The sequence below is a fragment of the Anolis carolinensis genome, chromosome 2 (assembly GCF_035594765.1).
Source record: "Anolis carolinensis isolate JA03-04 chromosome 2, rAnoCar3.1.pri, whole genome shotgun sequence".
NCBI lineage: Eukaryota > Metazoa > Chordata > Lepidosauria > Squamata > Dactyloidae > Anolis > Anolis carolinensis.
The window spans coordinates 5,740,633-5,765,563 of NC_085842.1; the positions used below are offsets into that span (position 1 = coordinate 5,740,633).

Below are 24,931 nucleotides of genomic sequence, written 5' to 3' on the forward strand. Positions count from 1 at the left end.
AATTTTGATGAACTTTTTCCCGAATGAGAGACAGCCTGAATGAACAAAATACAAATGCAAAGATGACAACAAAGGAATGAGATTGTCTCCCTGAGCCTATGCGGGCAATGCCCTCACCCCCAAAAGATGGGTTCATGCCACGTATCTGATAAAAGATTAACTGAGGCTTACCAACTTGTGAAAATAAACCCTGAATTCATTAATTACTTGGTCAAAGCAAGACAAGGTTTCTTTTTTTCTGAAATATTATTGATTCCGTTAAGAAATAATGGATTGGAAGATACAAACGTATAAAAAGGAGTTATTACATCCAGCTTTTGTAGACACAGAAAAACAGTTTTTGCGATGAATAAGCAAAAGACTAAGCTGAATTGGCTTTATGTTTGGTCAACGTAGCCCAGTGCTCTCAATTCTGACCAGCACCCATTCTCTCCTGAGCTCCAGGCAGGATTCTTTTCCTAAAAATGGCATCCCTGATATCATTTAATATAGTCAAGATTTTAAAACAGAACAGTATATGCAGAACAGTTTGTGGGCTTCTCTAGGTCCTCTTTGTGCAATTCTATGGTGTGTTCATGGCCAAAAGAAGTAGCGTTAATTTTTATCCACCATTTCAGGAATCTACACTGGGGCTTTTGAACATATCCTCAGTGCATACAAGGGTCATGCTGGACAGTATTAGTAGAGACAAATTCCTTTCCTAATTTCATGTCTCTAGATTTCTTTTTTAGGTACACAACCCTACCCACAAACCCATTCAACACCCCAGATGTACATCAGGCATCCTCAAAGAAGGACTTTGAAAGTGCCTGAGCTTTTTCCAAAGCAGCCGTCAGGGCTTTTGCTTCTTCTGTATCCTTTAAGGCAGTGCCATGCAACCTGCTCACTACATCGCTCACTTTCTCCATATTTTGGTTTATAGTAAGAGCAACATGCTTTTGGAGAACAGCAAACAGTTCCCAAGTCAAAGAAGGCTCTTGGGTCCCACTGGCAGGATTCACCTTCTGTTTTTTACGGGGCGGTTCTGAATCCTCTCCTTGAATAAGAGCTGATTCACAGCCAACGAGACTCTCCCCAGAACTCTCCGCACGCGTTGACTCTTCGGGCTGTGGTGGGTCCCGTCTCTGGGGTCTATTTAGACTGGTGGGCTCTTGTATTTGAAGGGCTTTGCTTGGATCGTCTGCAACCTCAAGTTCGGAAGGAGGTCTCTTCTGAGCTGCAGCACTGGGAACATAGCCTGGTTTTGAGGAAAACACAACACATGAGACTTCCACAAAAGCAGCCCACAAGCCCTTTTAAATTCTTAGACATATTAGGAAGCAGCACAAGTGGCAAACACAGTGGTTTGATAAAGACCTTCACAGATCCATTGCTCTCACTGGGGGCCCTTCCAGACAGGACCCAAATAATGCCTCCGGTAAAAAAGGATTAGTTCGGGACAAAGCAGGTCCCAGGATTCGATCCCCATAGCCCATTTTGCTCATTCTGGCTCCATGAACATAGAAATGATGCACTTCTCCCCTCCTCACGTCTCCTGGTATGTCATTTCTATGCGCGAGGAGGCCTGTCAGAGAGGTGTCATGACACCCAGTGAGTTTTCACTTATTTTAAGGGCTTTGGGGGGGAGGGGATGATCCCATGCCTGGCGCCGGTCCTAGGTAATTTTCAAGTGTAAGCAAACAATATTTTGGTGCCCCCCCCAAAACCAATCACTGAAAAATAAAAGGTAGAAGGTAGAGCTGAATAGAATAGATAAAAGAGTTACCTTACAAACCAGAAGTTTATTTACATCATTATGTTCATATAGTTACATTACATAGAATTAACACAGCCATCCCACCCACAGCCCAATTCAGTGTCAAGGCCTTGGCTCTGAGTGCTCAGCGTGGAAAAGAAGGGGGCGGAGCCACCTGAATGACGGACATCAAAGGGCAACTTTCCCTGGGCGTTCCAGGCCCCGGCGCCTCAACAGCGCCCCTAGCAGATTTTGTGCCACCTGCAGTTGCTTAACCAGCTTATAGGTTATGCCCATGCCCATGCTCTTCTGAGAGGGCATGGGAACACTGAATCAGAAAAGACCAGATTTTCTGGGCAGGCATGGGGATAAAAACCCATATCGAATCGGGGTTTTTTAAACCCACTTTGGTGTGAGTATTCCCCATGTCTGGAAGCGCCCTGAGTAGAGTTCTTCCCAAATACACAAAGAGTCAAAAGAGGCAAAGGAAATCCCATGGTACCATTTTAGGCATTCAGTCTTGAGGAATAAGGAGGAAACTAGCTTGTTAACAGTACAGGAGAAACCCTGCACCCATACAGCTGCTATCTGAGTTTCATCTACCAACATCTAACACAATATGTCCTTTCTAGGAATGTCTTTGGTCTCCAGGTCATTCTATGACTGGCTTTGTGCATCCTCTCATGAAGCCAGAAGCTGGAAATGTTAAATTGCCTCTGTGTTTGTCTATATATGTCTAATGGCATTGAATCTTTGCCATGTATATGTGCATTGTGATCTGCCCTGAGTCCCCTTCAGGGTGAGAAGGAAGGGTGGGATATAAATGCTGTAAATAAATAAATAATACATAAATAATTCTTCAGGAGTTTTCACAGAGTTGTTATGGAGGACCTAATACATTCTTAGAGAGAAAACCGCAAAGAACTGTCTAGGTCTTCCAGGGTAATTCATTTCAGTCGGGCCCATGTTATTCATCTGGACAGAATGATTCACTGTACAAGGCATTTGGATGCTTCTGGTAGATGTAGAACTCCCTCCTGCAAAACACATCAGACCATGGATGGCACACTGAGTGTGATCAAGCAAGGTGGGGATCACTTAAGTGTGATTCTACCCATCATTCAGTTGGAGAGGCTCACATGAAATTGAGAATTGAGAAGAAAGAAAACCTCTCTTGCCCCTCCTCTGAAGAAAACATCAGTGAAGGAAGGTCAACAGATGAGAAGACTTCCCAGTATTTTCCAAAGCAATGTTTCCATGCCTACAATCACCTGTCCATTGGACCAAAGACTGAGCCAGTAATGTCAGCAGGGTAGACACCAGTCCTGACAGCCACTAGAAAAGCAGAGACCAGCAAGACCCAAGCCTGGCAAACACTTTTGCCAGAATAAAAAAAATCCCTCTGCAAGAAGAGCAAGAAGAGCTGAAGAAATGCTAAGTTCCAATACAAGGGTCTGATCGTGTGAGGATTTGTGGAAAGGGAAAGAGAGTATAGAAGGGGAAGTCTGGCCCCAGAGAAATAAACCCAGAGCCCACTGCTCACTCAGACCTGCAACCCTTGGCCTGCCTTCCACCCCATGGGCTTCCCCTTACCAGTATCAACATGACAAGGTGAAAAGTGGGAAAGGGCTGCACCATAAGTACAAACAGCAACATGCAGGACCATGCACCAGTTTGTCCAACCCTTAGTTCCAGGCTTACTGGGCAGTTCCAGAGGCTGGGCTTTTCCTGTGGTTGTTGCCACTGATGTGACACCGGAAGGCTGAATCCAAGGGCCCTGTAAAGGTGGCTGCTCGTTCCTTCTGATGCCGTGGTTAGATGAAGGGGACCTCAAGGTGTCATCTAGCTTCCTATTCATCGCATTAAGCTTCTCTGCCATTAAATGGTGATATTCCATCTAGAAAGAGGAAAATGTGTGAAAGGAACGAACATTAGACAGTATTGCAGAGTCTTTTAGCAGGTATGGGGTCAGAAGGAGAGGAGGTCAGCAGTGAACAGAGCCTTTAGAAATGCCTGGCAATGGATTACTCCCTCCAATACTCCCTCCAATAGCACATATCAAAGGAAAACTGCCCATTCAGGTACAGGAAGCCCAAAACCCATGGATGCACATGCCTCATGACAGATAATCCCATAGTAAAGTGGATATATATATATATATATATATATATATATATATATATATATACACACACACACACACACACACACACACACACTAGCTGTGCCCGGCCACACGTTGCTGTGGCGAAGTATGGTGGTATGGGAAATAAAGTATTGTGGAATTGGTGGTAGTTAAGGTAAAGGGTAAAGGTTTTCTCCTGACATTAAGTCCATTATAAATGGGTTATATAGCTGTGTGGAAGGGCCTGGAGTCTACACTGCCATATAATCCAGTTAAAATCAGATAATCTGTATTTTATAGGCAGTGTGGAAAGGCCTAAATGAGGCCTAGCTCTGCCTATCCCCTTGGCTGAGTGGGCTGCTACGAGACCAAGTGGGCGGAGCTTAGCCTTCTAACTGGCAGCAATTGGATAAAAACAATTATTCCTCTCCCTCTAATTAGGACTTTATTTTTCTTTTTTTGTTGTTGTATGAATGTAGAGGCATGGATGAGGGGTTGTGCTGCCAAGTTTAGTGTTTCTGGGATGTGTAGTTTTGTTGTTTTTTCCTAGGCCGAAATTTCATTACCCTTTTATATATAATGCCAAACCAACAATCTGCCTTCCGATTCTGGTGGGATCCATGAATATAGGAAGGCCAACCATACTTTGCTTTCCTCCCAAGATCTACCTCTGAACATGCTATTGCCATTGCTTGCACTGGACTGTAGGCCTCTGCGGTGACTCTAAGGTAAACCTATCAAAGAGTTTTCTTGGTAAGATTTATGCTGGGTTAGCTTGCCTTTGCCTTCCTCTGAGGCTGAGAGAGGAAGACTTGTCCAAAGTCACTGAGTGTCTTTCCATGGCTAAGCGGGGATTCAACTCCCGAAGTCCTAGTCCAATATTCAGACCATTACACTATGCAGGCTCCCAATGCCAGATGCTGAAAAATAGAGACAACTGCCTCCAGGACCGCTCTCGGTTAAGCACAAGGATAAATAGCAGCAGCTAAGGAGACAGAAAGGGAAAAGATGGGAAGGGGAGGAGAGGAGGAAAATGAAGCAAAGGGATGGGCAGCGGGGTATCACAACAAGGTCAAGCAGAAATGGCAGGATGAACCTGTGGCAATGCCAAGGAGTGCTGTCAAAAGTGGGCAATATTCAGGAAAACCTGGACTACTACTGTTTCTGAATCCTTCCGTTGCGTGTGGCATATAACATACCTTACTGTCAGCCACACTGTAGACCTCCTCTTCTATTTGCCTGGCATAAGCCTCCAGGATCTTCTTTGCTGCTTCTGAGTCATTATCAGGAGAGATGGTTTTTGCACTGCCAAAAGCAGAGAGAACAAACACCATTACAAAAAACTATTGGAAGATAATAATAATGATAATAATACTTTATGTATACCCCGCTCCATCTCCCGAAGAACTCGGGCAGCTTACACTGGGACAAGCCCAAAACAATATTACATCAATAAAACCAGTAACACATTAAAATCACAGTATAATAACATATCTTGCTGCTGCTGCTGCTGCTCAGTCGTTTAGTCATCGACGACTCTTGGTGACCTCCTGGACCAGTCCCGGCCAGAGCTCCCTGTCGGCCGTCACCGCCCCCAGTTCCTTCAAGGTCAAGCCAGTCACTTCAAGGATACCGTCCATCTATCTAGCCCTTGGTCGGCCTCTCTTCCTTTTTCCTTCCATTTTCCCCAGCATTGTGATCTTTTCCAAGCTTTCCTGTCTCCTCATGATGTGGCCAAAATACTTCAGCTTTGCCTCTAATATCCTTCCCTCCAGTGAGCAGCCATTGGGCATTATTTCCTGGAGGATGGACTGGTTGGACCTTCTTGCCAAGGTCCAAGGCACTCTCAGGATTTTCCTCCAGAACCAGAGTCCAAAAGCGTCTCTCTTCCTTCGCTCAGCCTTCCTTATGGTCCAGCTCTGGCATCCATAGGTCACTATGGGGAAGACCATTGCTTTGACTATGCGGACCTTTGTTGCCAGTGTGATGTCTCTGCTCTTCACTATTTTGTCAAGGTTGGCCATTGCTCTCCTCCCAAGAAGGAAACGTCTTCTGATTTCCTGGCTCCAGTCTGCATCTGCAGTGATCTTTGCACCTAGAAATACAAAGTCTGTAACTGTCTCCACGTTTTCTCCCTCTATTTGCCAGTTATCAATCCGTCTGGTTGCCATAATCTTGTTTTTCTTGATGTTTAACTGCAGCACAGCTTTTGCACTTTCCCCTTGGTGATAAGGCTCCTCAGCTCCTCCTCACTTTCAGGCATCAGAGTGGTATCATCTGCATATCTGAGGTTGTTAATGTTTCTTCCAGCAATTTTAACTCTGGCCTTGGATTCCTCAAGCCCCGCACATCGCATGATGTGTTCTGCGTACATGTTGAATAGGTTGGGTGAAAGTATGCAGCCCTGCCGCACTCCTTTCCCAATCTTGAACCAGTCTGTTGTTCCGTGGTCTGTTCTGACTGTGGCTACTTGGTCTTTATACAGATTTCTCAGGAGACAGACAAGGTGACTTCTTACAAAAGTTAAAATAATGTAAAACATAGGCACTAATCCCAATCAGTAGTCAAGTACCATAGGACATGGGCTATGGAGAAGATCATGATGCTGGGGAAAATGGAAGGAAAAAGGAAGAGAGGCCGACCAAGGGCAAGATGGATGGATGGTATCCTTGAACTGACTGGGTTGACCTTGAAGGAAAGGGGGGCGGTGATGGCTGACAGGGAGCTCTGGTGTGGACTGGTCCAGGAGGTCACGAAGAGTCGGAAACGACTGAACGAGTGAGACGACGATTTCAGTAGAGGCATTTTATAAAAGTATTCTTGAGTTAGGCTCAAGCATAAGAACATTTTTGTAAGCCCACCTTATATGTTCAATATCAATATACTGACAAGGCTAAAACTCTGTGTTAACTGACTTTTGGAGCCCTCTATTCTACCAGCACTCTGGTCAGGACTGTCCTCATTACTCATTGAGAAATACAGTTTCAGCTGCATGTGCTACAAGTACACATTGTTTCTGCTGTTGATGTTTGGTTAAAAAAACATTTTTGCTACTACTCTACTGTTGCTCTACTGTGGTCCCATATGTTGCAGGAGGAGGCCCATGAGGAAGACCCCATGGCTGTACTGGATGGCACTAATGCCAGTGACGCCACTGGATGCACAAACCAACTCTCAGCTGAAATGTTTAACTTTCCATAATCTGTTCAAAATACACAAGCTGCAAAATTCAAGGCCCCATCCTGCCATTTTGACATGAAACAATGACAATTCCAAAGCATGTGGTGTTCACAAATACTTACAAATTTTGTACTAATAAGCTGCGCTCCTCTGGAGTGACTTCCCTGTGCCAGGTATTCCTCGATCCAGTACACGAATACGATATAAAAGGTGGCACAGAATCATTGAGGTTTCCAGCTCTGCCAGAACACCCACCTGCACTTCTGAAGAATAATTGAAGAAAAGCAATTAAGAAAGCTTTTTTTTTCTTTTGCATTATAAGTTCTTTTTGCACCTTAAGTATCCTCCCTCATTGCTATGAAAGTGGAGAGTAACTGATTGCAACCAAGCAGACAGTGACAGTCAATTGCAATTATGCTTTTGGAGAAATAAAAAAAAAGTTTAACAAAATGAGAGCTTTTTCAGGCCCCTTCTACACTGCCATATAGAATCCACATTACATTAGAGTCTCGCTTATCCAATGTAAATGGGCCAGCAGAATGTTGGATAAGCAAATATGTTGGATAATAATGAGGGATTAAGGCAAAGCCTATTAAACATCAAATTAGGTTATGATTTTACAAATTAAGCACCAAAACATCATGTTATACAACAAATTTGACAGAAAAGTAGTTCAATACGCAGTAATGCTATGTAGTAATTACTGTATTTACGAATTTAGCACCAAAATATCACAATGTATTGAAAACATTGACTACAAAAATGCGTTGGATAATCCAGAACATTGGATAAGCGAGTCTTGGATAAGTGAAACTCTACTGTACTACTGTTATGATTATGAATATAAAATCCAATAAAAATATTTTCAAAATAATTATTTTACAGTCACAACACTTCACCTTCTGCTTGCTGTGAGCTGACTGCTCAGTTCAGTATCCTGTGTGTTCTTTTTGGCTACACTGCTGTTTTGGAGATTTCCCTAACACATTTAACCTTGTTATCATCTCTAGTATTCTGTCCACTTACATCTCTCCATCATCCACCTCAAGGGAGGCATCCGCCTTGTGCCGGGCAGCCATCTTCCTAAGCAGGGCAGCCCTCTTCCTATGCAGGGCAGCCATCTTGATTTCCCGATATGTCAAATTTGGATGTCGCTGCAGGAAATCTAGATCTTTTTGTAGTTCATCCAGCTCTTCCTGACAATTGTCCAGCTCTCTATGAGAGGAATACTTCAAGAACTTCCATAGGTAATTCTGCAACATATCCGCCACCTTCCTAATACATGCATTCACTTTCTCTTCCAGCACCACCAGTTTCTCCACTGGGATATCATGAAGGATGGCCTCCTGGGAAGTCGCCTCCCCCCACAGAAGATGCCGTTCTTCCTGTGGGACATCCTTCAGGTGAACCTTCAGGGAAAGTGCAAGATCACATGCTTTCTTCCATATGGTGTTCCCTTTTGTGGTGGGGCGTGAGGACCATATATGGCATGGCTCATATGCCACTGCCAGCAAGGCCATCATCTCCTTCAGGGGGGCTTTCCACAGAAGATCCATGTGTTTCTGGAGAGCGCCCATCTTCACCTTCAATTCACCTGCCTGCTCCGGAGAGATACCCTGCACCGCGTCCACCTTCACCTGCAGGGCATCTGTCTTCTCCCAACTCTGCTCCAGTAGCACAGAGCGCCAGGCATCTATTTCCAGCATGATGTAACCCCCTTCCTTCAGTGGATCACCATGTGGAAGGCCCTTCTTCGGCAGAGGGAGGCCCTGTAGAGCATACACTAAGGTAAAAAGATGGGACAGCTTCGCTAATGTGTCTTGGCTCCAGGCAACATCCACGAAGCCCTTTAAGGAATCAAACTCCACTTTCAAAGCAGCTGCCTCCACTGGCGAAAATTGGCTCAAGGTTTCCCGAAGGGCAGTCACTGCCCGCAATGTATTAAGCCATAGGGCTGACCACAACTCAATCACTATCTTGTTTACAGCTGTTGCCATGTCAAAACAGATGTCATGGTACTCACTCCTCAGATCTTCTGCCTCCTTCCTCCACATGTCCACCGTCTTTTGCGAGGGGTCCTGCAGTGCCTCCATCTCCCGCTCCAGTTTGTTCGTCTCTTTCAACAGAGTATCACACCTGTCACCATTCTCTTCCTCTTCATCACTGTCCTCCCAGAAACTGCCCTCCTGATCCTCATCTCCATCATGATGCTCACCACCACTGCTCCCACCACTTTCTCCATCACCTTCATGACTGCCACCTCCCTCACTGTCGCTCTCATGCTGGGTGGCTTCGTTCACCTCTTCCCTCAGGGCATCCCACCTGGCATCATCTTTCCCTACATTGTGGTCACCATCACTGTGTTTGCTTCCATCTCCATCCTTACCATGATCTTGACCACCTTCACCACAGTCCATATTTCCTCCTTTGCCGCCTGGCTGTGGGTCTCCCATCTCCAGCTGGCTCCTCTGTGGTTGCAAGGCCCTGCCTTCTCCTCCCTTGGGGCAGATCTCCTCCGGAGCAAAGTTCTTGCCCTGATGTTGCCCTTTCTCTCTTGCTGCATCATGCCTGGCACGGCTCTCTTTTCCCTCATCACTGTTGCCATCACCATCGACTTCATGGTGGTCATCATCTCCAGTTTCCTGACTGCTGTCCTCATCACTTTCATCTCCATCAGAGTTGTCCTCAAGGTCACCCTTTCCCTTGTTTTCCTGAAGTGGGGACTGATATGGTCCTTCCTCCTCCTCCACCTCCAAAGCATCCAGCCCGACACTGCTTGCTTTTCCTTCCTGCCAGTCCTTTCCCTTGCTGTGTTGGGTACCTGGTCCCTCACTGGCTGCACCCTTGTCTTCCTCTCCATCACCATCTCCATCATGAGGCTCATGCTCACTGTCCCCACCGCTGTCTCCATCCCCTTCATGAGTGTGGCTCTCATGGTCCCCATCCTCCTCTCCAGGCTTTTCCTCTGCTTCCTTTTCCTTTCTGTATTTGGTCCCAGGTCCATCCCTGGCTGCACCCTTGTCTTCCTCTCCATCACCGTCTCCATCATGATGCTCACCCTCATTGTTCCCACCGCTGTCTCCCTTCCCTTCATGAGTGTCACCTCCCTCACTGTCTCTCTCATGGTGCCCTTCCTCCTCTCCAGGGTCTTCCTCTGCTTCCTTTTCCTTCCTGTATTTGGTCCCAGGTCCATCCCTGGCTGCACCCTTGTCTTCCTCTCCATCACCGTCTCCATCCTGAGGCTCACCCGCACTGTCTCCATCCCCTTCATGGGTGTGGCTCCCATGGTGCCCTTCCTCCTCTCCAGGTTCTTCCTCTGCTTCCTTTTCCTTGCTGTGTTTGGTACCAGGTCCATCCCTGGCTGCACCCTTGTCTTCCTCTCCATCGCCGTCTCCATCCTGAGGCTCACCCGCACTGTCTCCATCCCCTTCATGAGTGTGGCTCCCATGGTGCCCTTCCTCCTCTCCGGGGTCTTCCTCCCCTTCTTCTCCTTGGCTGTGCCTGGTCCCAGCTCCATCCCTGGCTGCGCTGTCTCCAGAGCGCTCCCCTCCTCCAGGGTCCTGCTCCTGCCCTTCCCCGCCCTTCTCCTTCCTCCTCCTCGGGCTCCTCCTGCTCTTCCTCTCCCGCAGGGCCTCCACCCTCTCCACCAGGGCCAGGCCCTTCTCCAGGAGGTTCAGGAGCGTCACCTGGGCCTCCTCACTCGGCGGAGTGCCCTCTCCTCGGACCTTGGCCTCCCACTGGCGCCGGGTCTGCTCCAGCTGCCTCAGGCACTCTCCCAGCGGGGTCCGCCCCACCGTCACCCTCCTCCGGAGCCTCTTCCTGCCCCGCACCGCCGCCGAGACCAGCCTCTCCCGCAGCCCCTCCGCCTCCGCCCGCAGGACACGCAGCGCCGAGGCCGAGTAGCGCTCCTCCAGCACCGCCTTCAGGCTCATCTCTCCGGCCGCGCAACTCTCCATCTGCCCGGAGCGAAACTTCCGAGACTGAGCCACGCGCCACTCTCTCCACGCCCACTGGCGAGTTAACCCTCCCCTATGCTGGGCAAAGCTTATCTGTCAGCGCCTTCTTCCTCTTTCTTTTTCATTCGCTCAGTCCTTTCTGATCTCCTGGACCAGTCCACGCCAGAGCTCCCTGTCGGCTGTCGCCGCCCTCAGTTCTTTCATGGCTGTAGCGCCACAGGACTGTATTCTTTTGCCAGCTGATTGTGTTCCCTTCCCTAAAACGAAAGACCAAACCAGCAGGTGCAGTTCCTGACTCAATCGCCCCAGCAGAGGAACACAATCAGCTGGCAAAAGAAGGCTCGTAGTTTGGTTTCTCCTCCAGAGGACAGACCTGGAAGAGCAAGATTCCTATTCTAGTGTTTGAATTTATTTATTTATTTATTTATTTATTTATTTATTTATTTACAGCATTTATATTCTGCCCTTCTCACCCCGAAGGGGACTCAGGGCGGATCACATTACACATATAGGCAAACATTCAATGCCTTTTAGCATAGAACAAAGACAAGACAAACATAGGCTCCGAACGGGCCTCGAACTCATGACCTCCTGGTCAGAGTGATTCATTGCAGTTAATTGCAGCTGGCTTGCTCTCCTGCCTGCGCCACAGCCCGGACCTCTGAAAGGCTCAGACCAGTAGTGGCTTGGCTTGGCCGGTCTCCCTAGCCCAAGACTGCCTCCTGGGGCTGCAAATAGGATTCTAGAGCCTCACTTTCCAATGAATACCTAGTGAGGATGGCTGTTGTTTCAGGCTTAGGACGACCCAAAGGTGACCCCATCACAGAGTTTTCTTGGCAAGAGTTATTCCAAGGCAAGAGGTTGAGAGAGTGAGATTTGCCTAAAGTCACCCAGTGGGTTCAAAGCCATAGTCTGAGGTCCAAAGGCGGGCAACTAAAATGGTCAAGGGTCTGGAGAACAAGCCCTATGAGGAGAGGCTTAAAGAACTGGGCATGTTTAGCCTGCAGAAGAGAAGGCTGAGAGGAGACATGATAGAATCATAGAACCATAGAATAGTAGAGTTGGAAGAGACCTCATGGGCCATCCAGTCCAACCCCCTGCCAAGAAGCAGGAAATCGCATTCAAAGCACTCCCGACAGATGGCCATCCAGCCTCTGTTTAAAAGCCTCCAAAGAAGGAGCCTCCACCACAGCCCGGGGAAGAGAGTTCCACTGTCGAACAGCCCTCACAGTGAGGAAGTTCTTCCTGATGTTCAGGTGGAATCTCCTTCCTTTCCTGTAGTTTGAAGCCATTGTTCCGTGTCCTAGTCTGCAGGGCAGCAGAAAACAAGCTTGCTCCCTCCTCCCTATGACTTCCCCTCACATATTTGTACATGGCTATCGTGTCTCTTCTCAGCCTTCTCTTCTGCAGGCTAAACATGCCCAGCTCTTTAAGCCGCTCCTCATAGGGCTTGTTCTCCAGACCCTTAATCATTTTAGTCGCCCTTCTCTGGACGCTTTCCAGCTTGTCAACATCTCCCTTCAACTGTGGTGCCCAGAATTGGACACAGTGTGATTCCAGGTGTGGTCTGACCAAGGCAGAATCGAGGGGGGTCATGACTTCCCTGGATCTAGACGCTATTCCCCTATTGATGCAGGACAGAATCCCGTTGGCTTTCTTAGCAGCCGCATCACATTGTTGGCTCATGTTTAACTTGTTGTCCACAAGGACTCAAAAGTTTTTTTTCGCACACACTGCTGTCAAGCCAGGCGTCCCCCATTCTGTATCTTTGATTTCCATTTTTTCTGCCGAAGTGAAGTATCTTGCATTTGTCCCTGTTGAACTTCATTTTGTGAGTTTCGGCCCATCTCTCTAGTCTGTCAAGATCGTTTTGAATTCTGCTCCTTTCTTCTGGAGTGTTAGCTATCCCTCCCAGTTTGGTGTCGTCTGCAAACTTGATGATCGTGCCTTCTAACCCTTCGTCTAAGTCGTTAATAAAGATGTTGAACAGAACCGGGCCCAGGACGGAGCCCTGCGGCACTCCACTTGTCACTTCTTTCCATGATGAAGATGACGCATTGGTGAGCACCCTTTGGGTTCGTTCGCTTAGCCAATTACAGATCCACCTAACCGTACTTTTGTCTAGACCACATTTAACTAGTAGGCTTGAGCAAATTTTTTTGTTAGTTCGTTAAATTCGTTAAAAATTCGTTTTGCAAGTACTTTTGAATTTATATTTGAACCATCTGCTCACTGCCTTACAAATATTACAAATTTGAATAATAAAAGTACCTTTTTTCGTTTGTTTCTGATGTCTTCGGATGTAGCTGTAGCCCCTCTGAGAGGAGAAGCCATGTTGGCATGCCTCTCAGCCAATCAGAGCGGAAGAGGGAGGGAGGGAGAGGCATGGCCATCGATCTGCTAGCATTTTAAAAAAAATGTTGCTTCAAAAATCCCCAAAAATCAGTGGATGGGTCAAACATTATGAAACTTGATAGGCTAAGAGTGGTTAATTTTTGCTTCCATTCTGGCAAATTTCATCATAATAGCTTTCATAATGCAGGAGAACGAAGCCTCTGAATATTGACCATTCTTTTAAGTGGAAATGAAGCAATTCGCCATAACGAGAGAAAAAACTCCATTTCCCAGAAGCCTTAGCAAGCCAATCAAAGTGGAAGGAAGAAGGACAGGGAGGCGTGGCCATCGATCTGCTAACATTTTAAAAAAATGTTGCTTCAGAAATCCCCAAAAATCAGTGGATGGGTCAAACATTATGAAACTTGATAGGCTAAGAGTGGTTAATTTTTGCTTCCATTCTGGCAAATTTCATCATAATAGCTTTCAAAATGCAGGAGAAGGAAGCCTCTGAATTTTGACCATTTATAAAAGCATTGGGCTGAAGCAAACGTTTCTCCAATAGTACTATGCCCACTTGCAAACTACAATTCCCAGGTGTTCCAGGCCCTCTCTCCTCTTAACATTCCCCACCCCCTTTTGTCCTCACTTAGAATCATAGCGTCATTGAACAGTAGAGTTGGAAGAGACCTCGTGGGCCATCCAGCCCAACCCCTTCTGCCAGGCAGGAAGACACCATCCAATCCCTCCCAACAGATGGCCATCCAGCCTCTGCTTAAAAGCCTCCAAAGAAGGAACTTCCACCACAGCCCGGGGAGAGAGTTCCACTGCCGAACAACCCTTCTCACTGTGAGGAAGTTCTTCCTAATGTTCAGGTGAAATCTCCTTTCCTGTAGTTTGAAGCCATTGTTCCGCATCCTAGTCTGCAGGGCAGCAGAAAACAAGCTTGCTCCCTCCTCTCTATGACTTCCCCTCACATATTATACATCATGTCTCCTCTCAGCCTTCTTTTCTGCAGGCTAAACATGCCCAGTTCTTCAAGCCACTCCTCATAGGGCTTGTTCTCCAGACCCTAGATCATTTTAGTTGCCCTCCTCTGACCATCTTGACCAAACTTTCATACAGTATGTGAATTCTTGGAAGGTATGAGAAGTTTAGAGAGAAGGAGGGAGGGAGAGGTTTGAATTTTGGACTCCAATTGTGGCATGATTCCCCACTCAGCCACCCACTTGGGCAAGTCACACACTCTCAGCCCAGAAAAGCCAATGGAACAGGAAATAGCACTTTCAAACCAGGAACTAATTTCCTTATTCAGAGGCTGATGGCCATCTGTCAGGAAGGATTTGATGGTGTACTATGATTTCTGTTCCTGGGTGATAAATGTCATTTCCTAATTGGTTCTGTCATAGAAACATGGCAAAATCTATGACACTGCCTGAACTTTGTGCAAGCGACATGGATGGAACATATTATGGTTTGGTCCACCAATTTAACAAAGTTTCAGCCACAAAAACAAAGTTTCTGAAGTAGAACAATGACTTTCACAGTAAAGACAACCCAATGAAACAGGAAATAAGACTTTCAAACCAGGAACAGATTTCTGCAATTATTAAAAAATGGTTTATTATAAAAGCTATGAAAATTCGCCAAAGATCAGAGGATAAGGGAAACATTCCAAATTTTGGTGAGCTATCAGTGTTAAATGTGTTCTACCACTGTACCAAGTTTGAAGAAGATCACTCAAAAAATGAGGGCGGGAGAGTCCTGTAAAATCTCCCCTCGTGCTGTTTTTTTTTTGCCACTGCACATGCGCGTCCGCCATTAACGAATTACTTTTGAAACTAACGAATTTTCGTTAAATTTCAAAAAATTTTGAGGGCAAAATTCGGAAATGACATCAGAAACGAAACACTGGCGCCCCCTACTTTTGAAACGAGTTTAGAATCAATTTTTTCATGGATCGCTCAAGCCTATTAACTAGTTTGTTTGCCAGAAGGTCGTGGGGGACTTTGTCGAAGGCCTTACTGAAATCCAGGTAGGCTACATCCACAGCATTCCCTGTATCGACCCAACTCGTAACTCTATCGAAAAAAGAGATCAGATTAGTCTGGCATGACTTGTTTTTGGTAAATCCGTGTTGACTATTAGCAATGACCGCATTTGTTTCTAAGTGTTCGCAGACCACTTCCTTGATGATCTTTTCCAGAATTTTGCCTGGTATCGATGTGAGGCTGACCGGACGGTAATTGTTTGGGTCGTTCTTTTTTCCCTTCTTGAAGATAGGGACTACATTCGCCCTCCTCCAATCTGCTGGGACTTCTCCCGTTCTCCAAGAACTCTCGAAGATAATTGCCAGTGGTTCTGAAATAACTTCCGCTAGTTCCTTCAATACTCTTGGATGTAGCTGATCTGGCCCTGGCGACTTGAATTCGTTTAGAGCGGTCAGGTGTTCCTGGACAACTTGTTTCCCTATTTGGGGTTGGATTTCCCCCAATCCTTCATCCATTCCATGTTGCTGAGGTTGAAGATGGCTTTCTTTTTGTGAGAAGACCGAGGCAAAGAAGGCATTGAGCAGTTCTGCCTTTTCCCTGTCCCCTGTCGCCATCACCCCATCTTCTCTTTGCAGAGGCCCTATCGCCTCCTTTTTCTTCCTTTTCCTACCAACGTAAGCAAAAAAGCCTTTTTTGTTGTTTTTTATGTCCCTGGCAAGCCTGAGCTCATTTTGCGCTTTGGCCTTGCGAACCTTTTCCCTACAGGTGTTGGCTATACGTTTGAATTCTTCTTTGGTGATTTCTCCCCTTTTCCACTTCTTGTGCATGTCACTTTTGAGCTTTAGCTCAGTTAGAAGTTCTTTGGACATCCATTCTGGCTTCTTTGCACTTGTCTTATTTTTCTTCTTTGTTGGCACTGTTTGCATTTGCGCCTTGAGTATTTCACTTTTGAAAAACTCCCATCCATCCTTAACTCCCTTGTTTTTTAATATTGGCGTCCATGGAATGCCGCTCAGTATTTCCTTCATTTGTTGGAAGTCAGCTCTCTTAAAGTCCAGAATGTGTGTTTGACTTGTCTTAGTTTCAGCCTTCCTTTGTATGGCAAACTGCAAGAGCACATGGTCACTTGCCCCTAAGGATCCAACCACTGCAACTGTGTTGATCAGGTCTTCCACATTTGTTAAGATTAGATCAAGAGTTGCTGATCCCCTTGTTGCCTCTTCTATTTTCTGGACCATAAAATTGTCTGCAAGGCAAGTGAGGAATTTGTTGGACTTGGCTGAGTTTGTTTTCCAGCAGATATCGGGATAATTGAAATCGCCCATGACTACTATATCTCTTCTTTGTGCCTGTTTGGTCAGCTGTTGACAGAAGGCTTCATCAAGTCCTTCATCCTGACTCGGAGGTCTGTAGTAGACACCCACGACAAGATCTTTTTGAGTCCCGGTTCCCTTGATTCTTATCCAGATGCTTTCAAGCTGGTTTCCCGGATTACAGTCTTGCATTTCTTCTGCAACGTAACTGTTTTCGACATATAAAGCTACTCCCCCTCCTCTCCCCTTTGTTCTATTTCTGTGAAAGAGGTTATAGCCCTCAATGGCTAAATTCCAGTGATGGGAGTCATCCCACCAGGTTTCAGTGATGCCTATGACATCGTATGTGTGGTGCTGTGCTAGGAGTTGGAGTTCGTCTTGCTTATTTCCCATGCTCTGAGCATTGGTGTAAAGACATGTAAGCCCCTGTGACCTCCCCTTGAGCTGTTTATTTGGGATTATTGTGCTCTCTGTACTTGGTCCTTGCTGTGTTTGTGCAGCCCTCCGTTTAGCCTTTTGGCAGTTCCCTGTGGTCGTGGGTAATATAGTGTTTGCCAGGCTGTTGTTCCCCTCCCCCAGTGGATCTAGTTTAAAGTGCGCCTGATGAGGTTTGTGAGTCTGTGTGCAAAAAGATGTTTTCCTACTTGTGTGAGATGCACCCCATCACTTGCCAGTAGTCCATCCTCTTGGAAGAGTAGACCATGGTCAAGGAAGCCAAAATGCTCCTCTTGACACCATTTTCTGAGCCAGTTATTGACCTGTACTATTTTTCCGGCCCTTGTAGAGCCATGTCCTACAACGGGGAGGAGGGATGAAAAGATCACATGTACATTATACAGTTTTAGCTTTGTTCCCAGAGCTCGAAAATCATTTGTGATCTTTTGAAAAATATGCCTAGCGGTGTCATTGGTACCTACATGAATCAACATAAGGTGGGGAGGGTGAAGGGGCTTTAGGAGCCTGCTGAGCCTCTGAGTGATATGGTGTATTTTTGCCCATGATAGCCATGTACAAACATGTGAGCGGAAGTCATAGGGAGGAGGGAGCAAGCTTTCTTTCTGCCGCCCTGGAGACTAGGACACGGAACAATGGCTTCAAACTACAGGAAAGGAGATTCCACCTGAACATTAGGAAGAACTTCCTCACTGTGAGAAGGGCTGTTCGACAGTGGAACTCTCTTCCCCGGGCTGTGGTGGAGGCTCCTTCTTTGGAGGCTTTTAAGCAGAGGCTGGATGGCCATCTGTCAGGGGTGCTTTGAATGCGATTTTCCTGCTTCTTAGCGGGGGTTGGACTGGATGGCCCATGAGGTCTCTTCCAACTCTTCCAAGATATTTCCTTCTTGGGAGGAGAACAAGGACCAATCTTGAAGGTCTGTGACGTTAAGGCAATGGTATTGCCCGTAGTAACCTTTTTCGAATACCTTTCTCGAATTGTAATGCTCAGTCAGATCTATACAATTGACCACCAAAATGGACATGGCTGAAATAAAACATCATCCATTTTGGAAGAAGCTTTCAAATAGTCTCAAAATGGTTCAATATAATTTTTAAGGCAAGATTTGGATAAACAGTTTGTCGAAGCCTCCTGAAGTGCTCTTCTTTAGCCAGTTTCTCCATAAGGACCAAAGACCCGAATTTTTTTATTCCAACTAGAAAGTGGCAAATTCATTGCATTCATTTGGTGGAGTAGAGATCTATCCCTATTCAAAACCTGTGTGCTAAATATGTCTACAAGGAGAAAGACAAGGAGGGGGAAAGTAACCTAAGCACTAGACATGTCCAAAAAATCGTTTTGAATCATATATCGGAATTATTTCGGATTGTTCTCCCTTTTTGATACGCATTCCGAGACATTGTAATGTAATTCGAACCATTGTTGGCCCATTCTCTAATTGTCTCTTAATGTTTCATTAATCCCCCCCCCCCCCCAATTTTTTAAAATATATTTTAAAAAATATTTAATTTTTTTTTTGTTTCTGCAATCTACCTTGTATGGGAGCTTAGCACAGCCTAACATGGCTGCCGCTCCCCGGCCAATCAGAAGCTTCCACGATGGACGCAAAGGTGGGGGTTAACGTCCTCTGCATCCACATGGAAGATTGCCATACAAGCCCGGTGTGTAGCGATTGCGCATGTGCGTCCGCCATTTTAGAAACATTTAGAATCGTTACAAATTTTCGGAAATATCCAAAATTTTGGGGTGAAAAAAATCGGAAATACTTTCTATATCGAAGCGCCAGCGCCCCCTACTTTAGAAACGAGAATCGAAACATTTTTTTCATCGATCGGACATGCCTACTAAGCACCCATAGACATATGTGTCTTTTTGTGTCTGTGGATTGATTTGCACCACAAATAAAAGTGGACCAAGCTCCTCTAAAGTTATATTTATGTCTATGGCTACATCTACATTGCCATATAATACAGTTTGAAACCATGGCCAAGCTAGACTCGTAATGCACTGCACTGAACTGCATCATATGAGCTTACACTGACCATATAATACAATTTCAAACAGCATTATATACCAGTGTAGATGGGGACCCAGTCTTCATTCAGCACCTTGACTCTTTCCTGGAGGCTTTTAAACAGAGGCAGGATGGCCATCTGTCGGGAGTGCTTTGATTGTGCTTTTCCTGCTTGGAAGAAGGGGGTTAAGGCTCGATGGTTCATGGGGTCTCTTCCAACTCTATGTTTCTATTATTCTTCTGAAACAGATGTTCCACATTTTTGCATACCATGAAGTGATATTTGATATACAATTTTCCAACACTCGCTTATCCAACATTCTGTATTATCCAACGCTTTTTTGTAGTCAATGTTTTCAATAAATCGTGATATATTGGTGCCAAGTTTGTAAATACAGTAATTTCTACATAGCATTACTGTGTATTGAACTACTTTTTCTGTCAAATTTGTGGTATAACATGATGTTTTTGGTGCTTCATTTGTAAAAGCATAACCTAATTTGATGTTTAATAGGCTTTTCCTTAATCCCTCCTTATTATCCAACATATTCGCTTATCCAATGTTCTGCCGGCCCGTTTATGTTGGATAAGTGAGACTCTACTGTACTTGGTTCAGTTAAATATTAATTCTGAAGACCAGATTGTATCCTGTAGCTTGCATTAATGCTTTGCAAGGCTGCAGTTTGTTTGTAGATTTTGTTTCTTTTATAGATTGCGTTTTGTGTTCATTTTTTAAATACAGTAGAGTCTCACTTATCCAAGCCTCGCTTATCCAAGCTTCTGGATTATCCAAGCCATTTTTGTAGTCAATGTTTTCAATATATCATGATATTTTGGTGCTAAATTCGTAAATACAGTAATTACAACATAACATTACTGCGTATTGAACTACTTTTTCTGTCAAATTTGTTGTATAACATGATGTTTTGGTGCTTCATTTGTAAAATCATAACCTCATTTGATGTTTAATAGGCTTTTCCTTAATCCCTCCTTATTATCCAAGATATTCGCTTATCCAAGCTTCTGCCGGCCCATTTATATTGGATAAGTGAGACTCTACTGTACTTGGTTCAGTTAAATATTAATTCTGAAGACCGGATTGTATCCTGTAGCTTGCATTAATGCTTTGCAAGGCTGCAGTTTGTTTGTAGATTTTGTTTCTTTTATAGATTGCATTTTGTGTTCATTTTTTAAATAAAAGCTCTTTTAAAAATGTAAAAAGAAAAGGCTATATCCACGGTTGTATGCCTGTACTGGAACCAGCTCCAGTATAGAAACAGATTGGCAGGAAATAAACTCTATGCATCTCTGTCTGGGGAAAGCCCTTGGTCATGTTACACACAAATTCAAAAATAGCAACACAAGAACTCAGGACAGCTATTAATCACTCCATTTGAACTGCCATGACTGGTTCAATGCTTTAGAATCCCTGGATTTATAGTTTGGTGGGCCATCAGCCCACTTTGGCTAAATACCTTGGCAAACTACATCTCCTTGTCTATCAACAAAGCGTTAACATTTTAAAAAATATCACAAGCAGTCAGAACAAGGAAATGTCACTTTCAAAGCCTTGTCTGAATTTTCTGTTAAATCTGTGGGCAGGCAGGAAGCCCTTGATGTATGCACAAAATAGATTAGACTTGCACGCCACGGATTGGCTGGCATTTCAGTCATACATGCTCTGTCATTTCTGGGAAATCAGCTGAGAATCAAGAATTGACAAATTGGTCATATCCTCTTTGGCCACTAAAGGGCGCTGCTGTACTATCAGAACTGCCTCTGCAAAGCTTATTCCTGCATGTTTTGGAAGTTCGGTGCTTAAAATCATAGGGTGTACCTACATCGCAGAATTCATGCATTTTTTAAATATTTTATTTATGATTTTAAACATACATACATAAAAAGTGGGGGGGAACAAATTAAGGAAAAGAAAAGAGAAAAAAATATATAAAGCTATTAAAAAAAAAACCCCAAACCAAACAAAACAAAACCCCGACCCACCCAGTTGTTTTCCCCTTCCAGATCCTCTGCATCACAATATACAACTTCTTCATCTCAAAATGATTGCCGGCGAACATTCATACATGTCCTAAGGCCTAGGATTGCTTATTAACATATTTCATACAAATTCGATTTTTTTTTCCCTTAACAAATATTGTCTCAACTTACTCCAATCTGTACATTGTCTTGGTGGCATGTTCTGTGATATTGTTTGTGTTAATAAATCCATATTTTGGATATCCAATAGTCTCAGTAGCCATTTTTCAATTGAGGGAATTTCTTGCATTTCCATGGTTTTGCTAGGCATATCCTAGCAGCCGCATGCATTTTGACACCACTTTGCCAGTCAAAATGTACAACATATTGCTTCAAAAAGATATATATAAAAGATATATAAACATAGAGTTGTGTGTTTCCGGGCTGCATGGCCATGTTCCAGAAGCATTCTCTCCTGACGTTTCGCCCACATCTATGGTAGCCATCCTCAGAGGTATTGAGGTATATACCCTTGACCCTGTGTTAGCCGCCCTGAGTCCCCGCGGGGAGATGGAGGCGGGATAGAAAAAAAGGTATTATTATTATTATTATTATTATTATTATTATTATTATTATTATTATTATTGTTACTACTACAGTAGAGTCTCACTTATCCAAGTTAAACGGGCTGGCAGAAGCTTGGATAAGTGAGTATCTTGGATAATAAGGAGGGATTAAGGAAAAGCCTATTAAACATCAAATTAGGTTATGATTTTACAAATTAAGCACCAAAACATCATGTTATACAACAACTTGGACAGAAAAAGTAGTTTAATAAGCAGTAATGTTATGTTGTAATTACTGTATTTACTAATTTAGCACCAAAATATCACAGTATATTGAAAACATTGACTACAAAAATGGCTTGGATAATCCAGAAACTTGGATAAGCGAGGCTTGGATAAGTGAGACTCTACTGTATATACCCTTGACCCTGTGTTAGCCGTCCTGAGTCCCCGCGGGGAGATGGAGGCGGGATAGAAAAATAAAGGTATTACTATTATTATTATTATATTATATGACACAGCAAACAAGATAGATATGCTGGATTTTGTATCACAAAATCACAAATCAAACACTTCCCAAGTGTCTAGGACTGTGTGATGTATTTTCGGATGATGCGCACAGATCCCAGTAGGGTGGCCTTTTGCAGTTGGCAGATCATAATTTTGTCAATGTCTATTGTTTCCAAATGCCGACTGAGATCTTTTGGCACGGCACCCAATGTGCCCATCACCACCGGGACCACCTGTCCTGGTTTCTGCCAGTCTTTGAAGTTCAATCTTGAGGTCCTGAGAGCGGCTGAGTTTTTCCTGTTGTTTTTCGTCAATGTGACTGTCAGCTGGGATGGCAACATCAATGATCCAAACCTTTTTCGTTTCCACAACTGTGATGTCTGGTGTGTTGTGTTCCAGAACTTTGTCAGTCTGGATTCGGAAGTCCCACAGTATCTTTGCGTGCTCATTTTCCAATACTTTTGCAGGTTTGTGATCCCGCCAGTTCTTTGCTGCTGGGAGGTGGTACTTGAGGCATAAGTTCCAATGAATCATTTGGGCCACATAGTTGTGCCTCTGTTTGTAGACTGTCTGTGCCGTTTTCTTACAGCAGCTGAGGATATGATCAATGGTTTTGTCGATTTCCTTGCACAGTCTGCATTTTGGGTCATCAGCTGATTTTTCAATCTTGGCCTTAATTGCCTTTGTCCTGATGTCTTGCTCCTGGGCTGCAAGGATCAGGCCTTCTGTCTCCTTCTTCAGGGTCCCATTCGTGAGCCAGAGCCAGGTCTTCTCCTTATCAGCTTTTCCTTCAATTTTGTCAAGGAACTTTCCATGCAATGTTTTGTTGTGCCAGCTGTCAGCTCTAGTTTGTAGTGCGGTTTTCTTGTACTGATTTTTTGTCTGCTGTGCTTTGAGGAGTTTCTGATTTTTGACTTCAATCAAAGCAGGTTCTTCACTTTGCTTTACATATTCTGCCAGGGCATGTTCTTCTTCTTCTTCTTCTTCTTCTTTTTTATTATTATTATTATTATTATTATTATTATTATTATTATTATTATTAATATTGTAGAGTCTCGCTTATCCAACATAAACGGGGTGGCAGAACAGATAATAAGGAGGGATTAAGGACAAGCCTATTAAAGGTCAAATTACATTATGTTTTTACAAATTAAGCACCAAAATATCATGTTTTACAACAAATGGACAGAAAAAGCAGTTCAATATTTGGTAACGTTATGTAGTAATTACTGTATTAATGAAATTAGCACCAAAACATTGCAATGTATTGAAAACATTGACTGCAAAAACATTGACTACTAAAAGGCAGACTGTGTGGGATAATACAAAATGTTGGATAAGTGAAGGTTGGATAAGCGAGACTCTACATTATTATTATTATTATTATTATTATTATTATTATTATTATTATTATTATTCACCCCAGATTCATATCAGGCATTCTCAAGGAGTAACCTCAAAAGTGCCAGAGCTTTTTCCAAAGCAGCCATCAGGGCTTTTGCTTCTTCTGTATCCTTTAAGGCAGTGCCATGCAATTTGCTCACCATGTTGCTCAGTTTCTCCATACTTTGGTTTATAGTAAGGGAAATGTGCTTTTGGAGAACAGCAAACAGTTCCTGGGTCAAAGAAGGCTCTTGGGTCCCACCGGTGGGATTCATCCTCTGTTTTTTACGGGGAGGTTCTGAACCCTCTCCTTCCGTCAGAGCCGGTTCACAGCCAGCGAGACTCTCCCCAGAACCCTCCACACACGTTGTCTCTTGAAGAGCTTTGCTTGAATCATCTGTCACCTGAAGTTCACAAGGAGGTCTCTTCTGAGCTGCAGAATGGGGAGCACAGCCTGGTTTGGAGGAAAACACAACACATGAGACTTCCAAAAGAGAGCCACAAGCCCTTTTAAACTCTTAGACGTATTAGGCAGCAGCACAACTAGCAAACACAGTGGTTTGATAAATAAATATCATCTAGCCAAAAGACTTCCCCAGATCCATTGCTCTCACTGGGTAGAGTTCCTCCCAAATACACAAGGAGTCAAAGGAGGCAAAGGATATCCCATAGCACCATCTCAGGCATTTGAGGGATAAAGTCTTGAGGGATCAAGGAAAAACTGGCTTGTTAACAGCACACACAAATCCTGTACCCATGGGGCTGGTATCTGGGCTTCATCTACCAACAACCAACACAATATGTCATCTCTAGGAATGTGCTTGGTCTTCCAGGTGATTCTATGATTTGCTCCTTCAGGAGTTTTCACAGAGATGCTATGGAGGACCTGGCACATTCCTAGAGAGAAAACCTCAAAGAACTGTCTAGGTCTTCCAGGGCAATTTATTTCAGTAGAGTTCACTTATTTTCCATAGTTTCCTGTTTCCATGGTAAATTCAAGAACATACACTATGGAAGTTGTATTGTACTTTCAAGCGGATTGTGATTAATTCATAATTATGTTCCCTACATAATTATGTTCCCTACAACCAATTTTTAATTAATGATTGTAGAATTTATGTTTCCAAAGCTAAACAGCCCAAATTTAACAGGTGGGGCCTTTCAGGAGTATTGGGGAGAAAACTATTCAGAAGTTAGGGACTTACATAGGAGTGACTTGCTTTAAAGGCAGTGGTCCTCAACCTGTGGGTCCCCAGATGTTTTGGCCGTCAACTCCTAGAAATCCTAACAGCTGGTAAACTGGCTGGGATTTCTGGGAGTTGTAGGCCAAAACACCTGGGGATGCTTTACTCCCTCCCTCTGTCCTCCCCTCCTGCAGCTCTGTTGATTTTAAT

At 44.4% G+C, this 24,931-nt stretch overlaps 1 protein-coding gene across 1 annotated transcript; it reads right to left on the minus strand.

The window, feature by feature from the left end:
• Positions 1-1,150: 1,150 nt before the first annotated feature.
• LOC134295928 (golgin subfamily A member 6-like protein 2) lies at positions 1,151-11,320 on the minus strand. Its single transcript, XM_062969425.1, has 4 exons — positions 7,163-11,320; positions 5,060-5,165; positions 3,437-3,632; positions 1,151-1,237 (listed from the first exon to the last, which is right to left on the minus strand). Exon 1 carries the CDS (start codon positions 10,994-10,996, stop codon positions 8,063-8,065), a length of 2,934 nt encoding a protein of 977 aa, XP_062825495.1. The 5' UTR covers positions 10,997-11,320; the 3' UTR covers positions 1,151-1,237; positions 3,437-3,632; positions 5,060-5,165; positions 7,163-8,062.
• Positions 11,321-24,931: the final 13,611 nt, after the last annotated feature.

Bases quoted from the DNA above. Each gene is read 5' to 3' on its own strand.
- LOC134295928 (XM_062969425.1), bottom strand. From the start codon at position 10,996: ATGGAGAGTTGCGCGGCCGGAGAGATGAGCCTGAAGGCGGTGCTGGAG.